The 15,333-nt window shown below is 38.8% G+C and overlaps 1 protein-coding gene across 1 annotated transcript in view; it reads left to right on the forward strand.

Moving 5' to 3' along the window:
- ZCCHC7 (zinc finger CCHC-type containing 7) overlaps positions 1-9,107 on the forward strand; it is a 746,336-nt gene extending 737,229 nt beyond the window's left edge. The window contains exon 9 of the mRNA XM_030194364.1: positions 6,033-9,107. Coding sequence (XP_030050224.1) covers positions 6,033-6,517 — 485 coding nt within the window. The 3' untranslated portion in view covers positions 6,518-9,107. The remainder of the gene's footprint in view (positions 1-6,032) is intronic.
- Positions 9,108-15,333: the final 6,226 nt, after the last annotated feature.

A 15,333-nucleotide genomic window follows, 5' to 3' on the forward strand; every position in this document is an offset into this window, starting at 1 on the left:
CAGAGTTCTGTCGGACAACACGACAGCAGTGGCCTACATAAATCGCCAAGGAGGCACTCAGTGCATAGCACTAGCAGTGCAGGCCGCGCAGATTTGCCACTGGGCCGAGCTTCATCTGCAGTTTCTGTCAGCAGCTCATATTGCAGGTCAGAGCAACGTGCAAGCCGATTATCTGAGCAGGAATCAAATCGACCCAGCGGAATGGGAACTTGCAGACGAAGTATTCCTGCAGATACGTGCCAAATGGGGAAAGCCCGTAATGGATCTTATGGCGTCAAGCACAAATGCCAAAGTCCCGTGCTTCTACAGCAGACGGAGAGATTCTCGCTCTGCAGGGTTGGATGCCTTGGCTCAACCCTGGCCTCAGGGCCTCCTGTATGTGTTCCCTCCATGGCCCTTGATAGGGTGCGTACTCTTGCGGATTCATCTCCACCAAGGAGAGGTGGTTCTCATTGCCCCGGATTGGCCCAGGAGGCCATGGTATGCGGACCTCCGGTGGATGCTGGTAGAGGATCCCCTGCCGTTACCTCTTGTACCGAACCTGTTGTCACAGGGCACGGTGACCATGGAGGACGCCTGTCGCTTTGGTCTTACGGCATGGCTATTGAGAGTGCGCAATTGAGAGACAAGGGATATTCCAGTAAAGTCATTTCCACTCTCCTACAGGCCCGCAAGCGTTCCACTTCCGTGGCTTATGCCAGGATTTGGCGCCAATTTGAGGCTTGGTGTGCTTCTAAAGCGATCACACCCATGCGGGCTTCTGTCTCGCCGATACTTGACTTTTTGCAGGATGGTTTACAAAAAGGCTTGGCCTATTATTCCCTGTGTGTTCAAGTGGCAGCCTTAGCATGTTTTTGAGGGAAGGTCGCTGGCCTCTCTCTGGCTGCTTGCCCGGATGTGACATGGTATCTTAGAGGGGTGCTTCGGCTCCATCCTCCCGTGCAGGCTCCGTGTCTGGCCTGGAACCTGGGGTTAGTTTTAAAGGCCCTTCAGTGTTTGCCCTTCGAGCCGCTTAGGCAAGCTTCGGAGAATGATGTGACCTTAAAGACGGTCTTTTTTGTGGCCGTGACATCGGCGAGACGGGTATTATCTGAGCTCCAGGCGCTGTCCTGTCGAGACCCATTTCTGCAGTTCTCAGAGTCCGGAGTAATGGTACGTACGGTGCCTTCCTTCATGCCTAAGGTGGTTTCAGCGTTTCACCTAAACCAGCCTATTTTCCTGCCCTCCTTTTCTAAAGAGGAGTTTCCAGAAGCCTATGGGCAATTGCACCTTCTGGATGTGCGAAGGGCTCTGTTGCAATATCTGCGCATGTCAAATGCCTTCAGGACCTCTGACCATCTTTTTGTTCTTTTGTCAGATCCGCGCAGAGGGTCTCCAGCGTCTAAAGCCACTGTAGCCTGTTAGCTCAAAGAAGCTATCTTTTCAGGATATCTGCTATCTGGCCGGCCTCTGCCTGAAGCCTTTAAGGCACATTCCACAAGAGCGATTTCCTTTTCTTGGGCTGAAACTGGAGCACTCTCTCTTCAAGAGATATGTAGTGCAGCTACTTGGGCTTCTAAGCTCTCGTTTGCCCGACATTACAGGCTCAATGTTGGTGCCAGGAGAGACGCGCATTTTGGAGCACAAGTGCTGGCGCGTGGTGTGGCTTATTCCCACCCTATCTAGGGATTGCTTTGATACATCCCACTCGTAATGGATTCATCTGCTTGATGACAAGGAACGGAAAATTAGGATCTTACCTTGGTAATTTTCTTTCCTTTAGTCATAGCAGATGAATCCATGAGCCCTCCCTCAGTGGTTCATTATGTGATTTATGTTACTTTTATGTTCAGTTTTTCCTGTAGATATGTTCCCTCATTGGGAGAAGTTGGAAAACAGTCTTCAGGATTTCTGTTCAGTTACAGGAGAATGAGTTCATTCCCTCCTATGAGTTATAGCTCCAGTTTTGGGGCGTTCATCCGCTGTGAGGAAAGTTCTTGTTATTATGCTCTGCAGTGTAACACTGCTTTGGAAGCTTCAAATACTGAAGAGGCAGATGGAGCTAGCTGGCCATGAGGCACTATGGTTTTTCAGTGCTCTCTATCTCCCCCTGCAGGTTGATGGACACAACCCACTCGTAATGGATTCATCTGCTATGACTAACGGAAAGAAAATTACCAAGGTAAGAACCTAATTTTCCCTTTTCAGAGATTATTTGAACACTGATAATCTCCTACCATCCTGTCAGTTCAACACCAAAGGAGTATGGCTTTGGTCATCCTGGAGTCTAGGAACTTAGCAGCAAAGTAATTTCTCTTTTAGTCTGTCATTCCTATTGCAATTGTAGTTCCCTTCTATCTTCTCTCATGTTATTTAACTAGTTGTAAACCCCCTTGATGGTTCGTTTATCAGGTGGTACACCAAATAATTCTGAAACTTGAAAAAATGTGACACATTAAACAGAATATTATTAGTAATATGCTAGAAATATATGCAAGTACTTTAACATTTGAATCCCAATCAGCCCTAGCTCCCCAGTCCTGGGGATTATCTTCCTGTTTGCCATTTAAACAGTGGTATTCAGCAGCACTATAACAGAAATTCTGTGATCACTGGCAACCATAAAATGATTTACCTGTCAGTGTTTTTGGTAGGCCAGATACTCATTTACAGACCAAAAATAGATGGATGGATGGATTGGCCAGAGGACAGCTAACCTGACAGGATTTGAACTCAGATCATGGCCACAGTAGGCAAGGGACCTACCATTTGTATCACAAGGCCACAGATCATTTATAATTATGTTTAAAAAATGAAGTTCCCAGTACAGATTCCTGGGGCATGCAAATATTTGCCTTTCTCCAGTGGGAAAACTGACCATTTTAATCATAGTTTGTTCCCCATCTTTTAATTAATCTACAATAAGACATTGCCTTCTACCCCATGACTTTTTAATTTTCTGAGGAATCTGTCATGAGGGACTTTGCCAGATGTCATAGGAAAATTCATTATATTAAATGGCTTGTCCTTTTACCGAACATACTTTGTACTTTCTGATTTTCAAAGGGCAGCTACCTAGATATTTTCCTTTTAAAAAATGGCAACAAAAAGTGCCTGTATACTGTGAAAAGTATGCAGTCTCTTTGAAATTGCCTGCATAATGCAAAAAGGAAAAATAATTGTACATGTATGATATAAAAATTTAAACATTAAATGATATGGGGTAATTTAATTACAGGATACATGTATGAAATTTCCAAAAAATACTGTTTTATACCTGTGCCTATGTGTCTATAGAAAATAGGGTTATGCAATTGCCATCATTAGCACATTAATTTACAGTTACTCTGGAGGTATAGATGTGTTTATATACACTTGTTTATATACATAAGTATTTTGATGAAAATAGCTATGTACTTTGCAATTCTGCCTCAGGAATGCCTTCACACTTCATATGTGAAACATGTTTTACATGTGGGGAAAATGCTTTAAAATTACTCCCAAACTATTTACCATATCCACATTTTTTCCTAAATTCATTATATATTTTTTCCTCATCATACAAAGTTTTCTCTCTTCTTTGCTTTCTGTGCCTTTTCCTGACCCCTTTATCGGTTTCTCCTTTCCACTTTACCCTTTTTTAATGTCCTCTTTCATTTTCACTTTTTTCCTTCAGTCTCTCATAGCTCTCTCTTCCATTTTTGTCTTGTTTCTCTCCATATCACTTTTTTTATGCATCCTTCCATCAATGCTGAGAGAGAAAAGGAGAGATTGTAAGCTGTCTCTCTCCCATGCTGCTGCTACCTGCAGCCTGTGACCTGGTGTCAGAATCAAGAGTTATTTTAAAACATTGGAAGCCAGGAGGAAGGGTCATTAAGCTCCCTGAGGAACTGTGAGACTTGGGCTTTCTGCCAATGCTCTTTCATGCTTTTCATCTAAATTCTGTTATTCTGGTGCATGTTTACTAAGCACAGAATGAAAACAGTGCCAAAATATGCTGACTTTTCTGAGATGGATAAATATTCTTTAGTAATTAGTTGGTTAAGGTTCAGAAGGGTATATGCAGTCCACAGCAGCAGTTGACAGCAAAAGTCCTTTCATAATAACATTTTGGCCCATCAAAAGTTTAACTTTTGGCCATATAAATTGTTACACAGCCGAAAGGTAAATATTTTGTTTAAGTTGGGACAGGACAGACGGAAAAGTTAGATGGGTAGAAACAAAATTAAGTCACAGTCCATATAACTAAAACATCGAAATGCCAAGATACAAATACTAGATATAATTTTAAACAGATAAGAAATTCATTTAAAGTTATATGTGGATTTTCAGCAAGTATTTGAAGTTTACATCCACTGAAAATCAGCAAAACTTAACTGATTTTGTATCTTTTTTAAGTTATGTAGAGTCATGTTTTCAAAGCACTTAGACTTAGTGTTCCATAGGTTACTATGGAAGTTTGTAAGTCTGCTTTGAAAATACATTAACCTATGGAACTTTATAAGTCTACTGTTTTGAAAATGAGCCCCATTGTCGGAATCTGAAAGTTGACTTTTATGTTTTTATCACAAGGTAATTTTATTTGACACTTGTACAGGATTTTAAAAGCAAGTTGACAGTAGTGAAAAATCTGTTCCATTGTAAGAAACACTTTAGAGCAAAAGCTTTTTTAAAAATTGTCTTACGTTAAACTTTATGGGACCTTTTACAAAGGCAGTAAGGGCATACTTGGTGCAGCGTGTATCAAATCAGCATTACCACCTGGCTAGCGCATGCGCCTGGAAGTAATTCTGAGTTTGGCATGCGCCGAAAACCTGCGGTAGAAAGTTCGGCAGTAATCGGCACTTGGTGCTCGCTGGACAGCTACTGCGTGGGTAACGTGTGAGCCCTTACTGCTAAAATGATTAAAGAAAGTCACAGTTTACATCGAGATTTTAAAGGGGCATATTTTGATCAGGACTGAAATCTATGTTAGCATGTCCGATTTTATAAAGAGTATACATACACATGTTTGGGAAAATTGTCCACGTGAACTTGTACACCAGCTCGAAGACATGCATATATTTTAGAAAGTGCTTGTTTTAGCCAGGGCTTTAAACAAGGGACTAAGAGAGTCATTATCCTTAATACCATGTAGTTTATTTCTATTTCCAAAATAAAACTAAATTAAAATTATGGCTTCACTACTTAATTGGCAGCACTTATTACACATTTTTTTTTGTAATGTGGTAGTGTTGCCACATGTACATAGAAGTTGTGAACCCACCACTTACATGCACAAATCCAACACCTCTCCCTGGAAGCTGCTGTTCCATGCTGCATGCATTATTTGTGCAAGTATTTTAGAAAAGAATCTTTGTCAGCAGATCCTTTTCTAAAATACCACCAGACTTGAACCTGCCCCGACATGGATGATCCAGATCCCATCTGTATGTTCTTTGTAAGGGGCTGTTTGCATACTGCTTCAAACAGATGAGTTTTTTAATTTAGGGACCCTTTTACTAAATGGTTGGCGTGCAGCAGCAGGCTTGCCGTGTGCTAATCTGGAGCCCAGTGGTAGTTCCCACCCCAGTGCATGCCATTTCTGGCACTACAAAAATATTTTCTATTTTTGTAATGCCGGTGCTTACATGGCGGTAATTGGGTAGTGCCACGCTCTGCCCAGTTAGCGTGGGAGTCTTTACCACCACCTCAGTGGTTTGTGATAAGTGCTCCCCTCTGAAATGGCTGTTCAGCAAGTGGTTCACTTAGCTCATACATAGCCACTTCTTTTTTAGAAAAAAAGACAGCCTTTTACCCGCTGCTGTAAAAGGGGGCCTTGCCACGCATCAAAAACATGTGCTGATGCTAGCACAGGCCCCCTTTTTACTGCAGCTTAGTAAAAGGATCCCTAACTAAATAAACCAAGCTATCTATTTTGTTTAGCAGTTGAAATTGAGATTTTTAGTGTTAGCATTAATTGAATTTTAGCAAATTTGCAGAAAGAAAAAATGTTGAAACAATGTGTTTTCTTCCTACTGACATATTTAACTAGATGTTTTTCTGTTTTGCAGAACTTGAAGAAGCTGGCCTTTTGCCACTAGTTGTAAAAAGGTCACGTCAGGAAACAGAGAACAAAGTGCACGTGTCCACAAATAAACAGAAGCATCTTCTCAAAGAGTATAAAAAGGGAAGTAAAAAAGAACAGCAGCACTACAGAGATAAAAGAAATACATGGACAGAAAGACACAGAGAAAGAAAGCACAAGAAACAGTTTGTCCCAAGCAGTCATAACATGGAAGAGGACTTTCCCAGAGGGAATACAGTTCAGTTGCCTGAATTCAGCGCACAGACCCTCCTGAAATATTGTGACCCTGTCTTGTTCACAAGTGGCAAGAAAGTGCAGCAAGCAGCTGAGTTTCCAGAGGCAGCTAAAAGGAAAAAGAAGAAAAAACATAACAAGAAAAGAAAGAGAGACCACAGTAGAGATGCAGAGGAGAGCTTATTATTAATAAAACAAAGGAAGAAGAAATCAAAAAAGACCATTTCTAATCATTGATTATCCAAAGGGTAACGTTAACAGTAGTTATTTTTGGTACTTTATTAAAAATTACAGTTGGCAATATGCAAGTTGTGCCAGCTGGACAGGTATCAGTCTGCTCTTTCCTCAGTGAGGTTACCATATTGGTTCAGCTAGTGAGAAGAACTTGGAAAAATAAAACTCCATAGCTAAAATGTAGTGAAATTGCTGATATATAACAAGAAGCCTATCTTTACCATGATGAAGTACATTCATTACATGAAGTTTACCAATTCACTTTGAGGCCAATGTACTAAAATCAGTCAAGCTTGTGCACTATTTGTGAAATGGTGTGTAAAATATTTCTACCAGGATTTACATTCAAGTAAACCCAGTGAAAAAAATAGCATACAAAGGTTTTTTTTTTTTTTGTTTTATAGGAAATCACAGTAAAATTTTACTATAGCTCATATTTGGACTTTTAGCATAGAAAGCACCATTTGCAAAAAATGCCAGCTTTGTGAGGAATAATTTTCACATACAGTTTTCTGTGTGCAAAATGTTGTTGAAATGAATAGTTTATATGAATGGGAAGAACTTTGCAAAGGCACTTTGTGATCTAAAATTCTAATTAGTATGAACTATTGCAAATAATATATACTATTTGGTGTGTTAGGGGTTCTTCTGCTAAAGTGTGCTAAAGTTTTGCACTTGTATTGTGTGATAAGTGCAAGGCTTGTTCGGTAACTGTTGTCATTCCCAATGTGTCCCCATAAAGTTACCGCACAGAAAAATACTTAAATGGCATTATAATTAATAAATGGCACAAATGCACCAGTACAAAGCGGCAGTAAGCCCAACACGGACTTACCACATGCTAATCTGGAACTACCGCTGGCCCAGTGCAGGTGCTGGCGGTAGTTTCCAGCGTGCATCATTTGCCGCACTAGGGAGAATAGCTGGCTACTTTCTAGTGTGGCACTGACCCGGCGGTAATCGAGCAGCGCCATGCACTACCTGGTTGCTGCCAGGTTAGTGCAGGAGCCCTTACTGCCACCTCAGTGGGTAGCAGTAAGTGCTCCCCCTCGCATGGTCACGCAGTAAGAGCAATCTTTCCATATGGCCATGGCTATTGTCATGCATTTTTACCCGCTTCAGTAAAAAGGGCCGTAGCGTGTGGCAAAAATGGCTCCCACCGCGAGCACAGGGCCCTTTTTACTGCAGCTTAGTAAAAGGGCCCCTCACTGCAGTGCCCATTCCATGCCCATTCCCTACTCTGCAGCAGGGTGTGTAGTTAGTGTATGAATTAGTGCATGTGGATATGTATTTTCAAAGCACTTAGACTTACAAAGTTCCATAGTAACCTATGGAACTCTGTAAGTCTAAGTACTTTGAAAATGAGCCCCACTGTCATGTAATAGTTACACACACACTAATTGACTAACTGCTTAATATAAAAGGGCTACTTCTCATGCAAAGTGCCATGAGTACATAGCCCTTTGTTTATAGTTTTGATGCTAAGCTGTCTCTTCATAATATTCAATAAATTAGATTTGTAATTAACAGATGTTAGATGTTAAGCCAATTGGACCACTTTTTGGTACTGAGTATGCCAAGATCTTTAATAACAACAGTGTACTTAGAGGGTCATTTACTAACAGATAACACACACTATCTGCCACAGAGTCCATAGGAATAAAATGGGCCCTGCAGTAAATAACATATGCTAACCATTAGTTTTTCAACAAAACAAAGAAAAAAAACATAGTAGGTGACGGTCCATCCAGTCTGCCCAACAAAACCTTAATACCACGGAGCAGTTACTGAGAGATTTTAATCAACTCAAAATATTTGCAGGAAGGACATGATGTTGCTTGAAAGGATAGTTACTGTACTTAGCAAATAGCTTGTTCTCATGTTGACACTTTGCAAGCAAACCAAAGTGATCTCATTTGTAAAATGCAGCATTTCCAGGGGTTTAATCCTTTTTGTCTCTCGGCAAGATTACTCTCAAAGAACAGACCATTCATTGCCTTTATAGTTTTGATACCCAAGGACTTTTATAAGAAATTATACTTACCATTCAACAATTTAGAAGTTTATCTGTTAAATGTATGTTGTTATTACACCTAGTAGTGTGCATACAGCAGAAGAGGCAAGAGTAGACTGTGCTAAGGATAAAACCTTGTTAATAATGTATAAAACCAAAAGATTTGAGATTTCTTCTGAAGTATTTTACTTTATTATTTCATCTTCATTGCCTTTGATATGTACATTAACTTGTTTCTTGAATAGATGGAATAGCATTTAACTTTCTTAAAGTTCTATAGGGCTGGGGGGTAGCTTTTAAATTGTATTAAAAAAATTTTAAGTTCATTTAGTGCGAATGTTTATGTAGTGTTCTTTATTGCATTTCTGCCAATATGATAAAATCATATCAAATGTGATATTGTTAAAGTGATGTTAAAATTTGATCCTCACAAGTTAACTCTGAAAAGTTTAAAAATTTCAGTTTTGAATTCCTTATGTGCTACAATTTACTAGATGCTATGGATAATTTTCACATATTGTAGACAGGCTATATTATTTTTCTTTTCATGCTTTCTAATAAACTGAAGAGGTAAATTTATACTTGCTTTTCATAAATATTTTGCCTTCTTACATCACACAATTTAACTGATAATTTATTGTAAAAGAAAATAAAACTGGACTGAACTTTACAAAAATGATGACTTCGTAGTTGATTTTAAAACCAAAGCAGAGAAAGCAAACATTATTTGTTTTATTTATTTATTTAAAAATTACATTCCATTCTATCCAAAGTTCTAGGTGGATTACAACCTTACATACACAGTAAATCACTTCATACAATTTTATGGCATTACAGACAAATTCCAGACACACATAATCTACAGTATACATCATTCTCTGTATTCTATTATTAGAGCACATCAACACATTGTGCTTCTCATATCAACAAGCTAGATTCCACCATAAGCCTCAATGAATAGCAATGTTTTAATTTGTTTCTTAAAATCAAAGTTTCAAGTTCTCTCAGTCGTTTTGGTATTTTATTCCAAAGCATTGGACCGGCAATATAGAGGATCTTATTTCTATATTCTTCCAATGTAATAACGTGATAGGATGCCACATCAAACAGATATTGCTCTCCAGATCTCATTGATCGTCTAGGTTGGTACACATGTAATTTTGATGCCAGTGCTGGAGACACTAATCTGATTTGAACTTTAAACATCAAGCTTAACACCTTAAATTTAATTCTCTGCTCAACTGGTAACCAGCGAAGCTCTCTCAATACCAGAGTGATATGTTCACATTTGGATTTTCTTACTAACACCCTTGCACCCACATTTTAAGTTACTCGTAAAGCTTATAATTGTGGGGCTTTTTAAACCAATCATCAATCCATTACAGTAGTCAAACCACAAGATAGTAATAGTCTGAATCACTTTTCTAAAGTTGTTTTGTCTGAGAAGAGTTTATAATCTTCTCAATACATGTAATTTCCAAAAAACATCTTTAATCACTTTTTGCACATGCCATTTTAAATTCAAAGCAGAATCCGTTATCACCCCTAAATTTCAAATCTTATGTACGATCTTAATTGTAGTAGAACCAAAAACAAATTCTAAAGATACATTTATATCTTCAAAACTAGATAGTAAAAGAATTTACGCAGATGATGTTACAATATACTTCCCCTTCAGACATGATCTGACAGAAATAACCAACAAAATCAACGATAGTCTGAACATCATGGACTCCTGGGCAAACTCATTCCAACTGAAACTGAACACCGAAAAAACACATTGCCTCATCCTCTCCTTTCCATATAACAAATACAAACCCACAACCATAAATACTCCAGGACATACCCTCCCTACCTCGGGCAGTTTGAAAATACTCGGTGTCACACTCGATCGCAACCTTACCCTTGAGAGCCAAGTAAACTCTGTAACAAAGAAAATGTTCTATTCGATGTGGAAGCTCAAACGATTAAAACCTTTCTTCCCAAGAGCAACTTTTCAATACCTAATACAATCAATGGTCCTAAGCCATGCAGATTATTGCAACGGAATCTAAGTGGGCTGCAAAGAACAACTCATAAAAAAACTCCAGACCGCCCAAAATACAGCAGCCAGGCTGATATTCAGCAAAACACACTTCGAAAGTGCCAAACCCCTCCGAGAAAAGTTGCATTGGCTCCTAATCAAAGAACGGATCATCTTCAAAATCTGCACCTTAGTCCACAAAATCATGTACAGTGTAGTCCCAGGATACATGACAGACCTTATAGACTTACCAATAAGAAACAAAGTCAGATCGTCAAGATCCTACCTAAACCTACACTACCCAAATTGCAAAGGACTGAAATACATAACAACTTACGCAGCCGGCTTCTCCTACATAAGCGCACAACTATGGAATGGGCTCCCAAAAGCTGTGAAAACAATCCACGACCACTTGAACTTCAGGAAATCACTAAAAACCTACCTCTTCAAAAAAGCCTACCCCAACGACCCCATGTAACCCTCTTCACCTACCAACAGAGCATGACTATGATCGAATAGGACATCACGCAATCTTCATCCATTCCGACCCTCTACTTATACCTCATACGATCACTATACAACTTTGTATTTGTTATCCACCGACTGGGCAAACGCCTTTGACGGTACTATGTAAGCCACATTGAGCCTGCAAATAGGTGGGAAAATGTGGGGTACAAATGCAACAAATAAATTTGAGTTTTTACCACATTTAATTTTAAATTATTTGCTTTCATCCAAGTCTGAATTGATTGTAAATATAATCTTAGCTTGCTAAAGGTAGCATCTATTGTGATGTTAAAAGGTATCAAAAATTGAATATCATCTCCATACATCTTGAAATCAAGGTTCAAGCAATTCAACAGTCTACATAAAGGCAACAAAAAATATTAAATAAGACTGCTGACAAACATGATCCTTGTGGAACCCCTGTTTTGAAATAAACATCTAGATTTTTCATTCATTTGACTTCTGAATTGCCTCCAATCAAGGAATGAGGCAAACCACCTTAAGACAATACCATCAATACTAATTGATTTCATTCTGTTTAGCAGATTACAGTGATCAATTGTATCAAGCACAGCTGATATATCTAATGTAACCAATAGATAGTGATTATCTTTATCAAATCCAGATCTCACTATATCAAACAGTGAAAGTAACAAAGTCTCCGTATCATGCTGTCTTCTAAAACTGAATTGATTTGAGTCTAAAACTTCAAATATTTCCAAAAATATCAAGTAAATCATCATACACAGCCTTTTCCATAATTTTTGTCACACACAGTAAAGATGATATTGGCCTATAGTTGCTAATTTCATAAGGATCGGAATCAGCACTCTTCATTAATGGTTTAACTACTTCTTTTTTCGTATCTATTGGGATCTTCCCATCTGTGAAGCAACAATTCATAATTTGCACAAAAACTGGAGAGGCCAGATCTTTCAAAAATGTAACCACATTAAGACTATACAAATCCAAACTACGATAACTGTTACTTACTCTTGAAAACATTTTCACATTCTCTGTTGTTACTAATTGAAATGTAGACAATTGTTCTGTTTGCTTGAATGTATAGGATAGTTCTACTGGTAATTTTGTATGATCAAAGGAGTCGGTTATATCTATAATCTTTTTCAAAAACCTGGTTGCAAAATCATTGCTAGATATTAATATTTCACCAGATTTTCTTTTAGGTTGAGATTCAATTAAATTAGAAACAGTATTGAATAATTCTTTTGAACTTGAGGGGGCTTCCTCAATCTGCTTGTCCAAAAACTCGCATTTAATGCACTATACCTTACTCTGATAATCATTTACTTTTGTGTAGTACATCTGTTGCATAATTCTACTAGGGACTAATCTCCATTCTCTTTCTGATCTTCGAAGTTCTTGCTTTGCTTTGCTTTGCTAATCTAAGCTCCTCTGTAAACCATGGAAATCTATGATTCCTAACCTTTCTTTTTCCCTTATAAGGTACAACAATATCTAATGCTTCAGCCATCGAACTATTCCAGTACTTAAAAGATCTTCAGCACATTCAAAAGCCTTAACATCCTCTTTCACTAAGACATTAATTAAGACTGATTTCAAGTCTGTAAGTTCATTCTCCACCAATTTAAAACTATTTTATTTATTCAGTCTTTTCCCCACTTTAACTGTACTTAACAATAGAGAATGGTCTGACCATGGTACATTTATATGACTCTGATGTTTAATTTTTTAATGTTTGGGTGGAGGGGGGTCATCCTAGAAGCCATGTGTGGCAATTTTTGTGTAAGTATCAGCATTTACACATGTAGATGACATACATGTGTTAAAGCCAATTTTAGAATGCCACTATTTAGAATTGCCACCACATACAGATCTAAAGAGAGCATCTTATAGACACAGTGTGGGCTGTTCAAAAAATGTTACATCTCTGTCTGGTCTTGAGAGAGAGAAATTAGATGGATCATTGGTCTGACCCAGTATAGCTGCTATTATGTTTTTTATCCTAGAAATAAGCAGTGGATTTTCCCCATCTTTCTAATGACTTATTGACTTTTCTTTTAGGAAATTATCAAAACCTTTTTTAAACCCTGCTAAGCTAACTGCTTTTACTAATTCAAGACTTAGCAACACCAGCTGTCATTTAAAAATTCTATCGTATCACAAATACATTCCTGAACTATCAAAAACACTGTGGTAGCCAATACTTTGGTCAGATTTGCAGAATACAATAATGTTTTCAGTAAATAGAAAATAAAGTCCCATGGAGGAGGTCCTTAACAACCAAGAAGAACTTTTTTGACCTCAGGCAAAAAAAACCCCCCTGCATTTAGATGCCAGAAGAAATTCATTAGCATGTAATTACGTATAGCTCTTCAACCTATATATGACTCCTCTAAACTAGCAAAATATGCAGAACAGATTTAGGGGGTCTTTTACTAAGGCATGCTAGTGTTTTTGACATGCGCTAAATGCTAGAGACGCCAATGTATTCCTATGGGCGTCTCTAGCATTTAGCACGCACAAAAAATGCTAGCACGGCTTAGTAAAAGACCCCCTTAGAAAGGCACACAAAAGGATAGTCTTATCTAATAACTAGAAAAAAGAACAGACTCAGGAAGTGGCATGTCCTTTTTTAGATTCTGTTCATGCCTTTTTCAAGGCAAGATACATTCAGGTTCAGTAGGTATTTCCCTGTTCCTGGACGGTTCACAATCAAAGTTGTAAATGAGACAATGGAGAGTTAAGGGGTCCTTTTATTAAGTCACTAGTAAAAAAGGCCCGTTTCTGACACAAATGAAACTGACGCTAGCAAGGTTTTCCTCGGAGTGTGTATGTTTGAGAGAGTGTATGTGAGAGTGACTGTGTGTGAGAGAGAGAGTGAATGTGCGAGTGTGTGTGTGTGTGAGAATGAGAGTGCGTGCAAGTGCGTCTGTGAGACACTGTGAGAGAGAGAGCATAGGCGGTCGGTGGCCCAACTGTTTGGGGAGGCTAAAGGGGCGGGATTAGGGGTGGGGCCAGGGGCAGGGCTTACATCCATAATTGTCTGACAACATAGAAAAAAAATAAGTCACAATTAATACCTTTTATTAAATTTAGATATTAAATATGTATCATATGTCAAAGCATGTACTAACCACAATTGCTCAACTGCAAAACACTATGTACAAATTTGTGCAAAAACACACTCATAAACCTTACTGTACCATAACACTGGGCAGACCCTAATAAACCAATATACCACCCATACGGAAAATGCAGACCGTCAACAATATGAAACAAGGGATCATAATATCACAATTCTCATGTAGAGCCACAAAACACCCGTTTAGGGTGGAAAGTGTTCACAATGAGCTCCTTTTATGTAGATCCTTCAAGAGGTAGTGTGTCATGATTTAGGCTCTAAAACCCTTTCTGATGATTTGGTGCCACTTCAGTAAGGCCAATACACAATCTCTCCACTGCAAAACACTATACACAAACTTGTGCAAAAACACACTCATAACCTTACCAAACCATAACAGTACTAATTCCAAGGACAGGACAAGCTACAACCTTATGCATGGAAAGGCAGCACTGTAATTACACCGGGCTCTAAAACACCAGTGCACAACCTAGTGAAACAAAAAAAAAAACCAAAAAGGGCTGAAAATACTACACGCTAGCAGAATACTGCACCTTGATCACATGAAAAACACATGACACAACAGATATGAAGGCAAAATACTGAACTGGAAAGTTACCTCAAGAAGTCAGACTCAGCATGCAGCAATACTAGAAAAATTGAAACTTACATGCAAAACACCACAGATGCACATTTCCAAAAGCTGACATATTCCAGTTAATAAATTCTGAATAAAATACTTTTTTCTACCTTTGTTGTCTGATCATTTAGTTTTTCTATTCGCTTTGGTCCCAGTGTCTTCTGTTTTATGCAGGGTCTTCTTTCTATTTGATATTTTTTCTCTCACCATGTCCACCATCCTCCTGTGTCCTTATGCGTCCTGTCTACCATCTGTAGCCCTGTCCCTATCCTTCAGTATCCCGATCCAGCTCTTAAATTCAACAGTTTCCCCTCCATCCATATCCAGCATTTCTCCTCATGCCCCTCCATCCATGTGCATATACTTCCCTCCCCTCCATGTCCAGCACCTTCCTTCTTTCTCTCCTACCCTTCCATCCAGTGTCATCCCTCTTTCTCTCTCCATCCTTCCACCCATTACCCTCTCCCAATCCTTCCGTCCATTGTCTCCCTCTATCTCCCCTTCCTTCTAGACAGTTCTCTCTCTTGAC

This window comes from Microcaecilia unicolor, chromosome 2, assembly GCF_901765095.1.
Source record: "Microcaecilia unicolor chromosome 2, aMicUni1.1, whole genome shotgun sequence".
Classification (NCBI taxonomy): domain Eukaryota; kingdom Metazoa; phylum Chordata; class Amphibia; order Gymnophiona; family Siphonopidae; genus Microcaecilia; species Microcaecilia unicolor.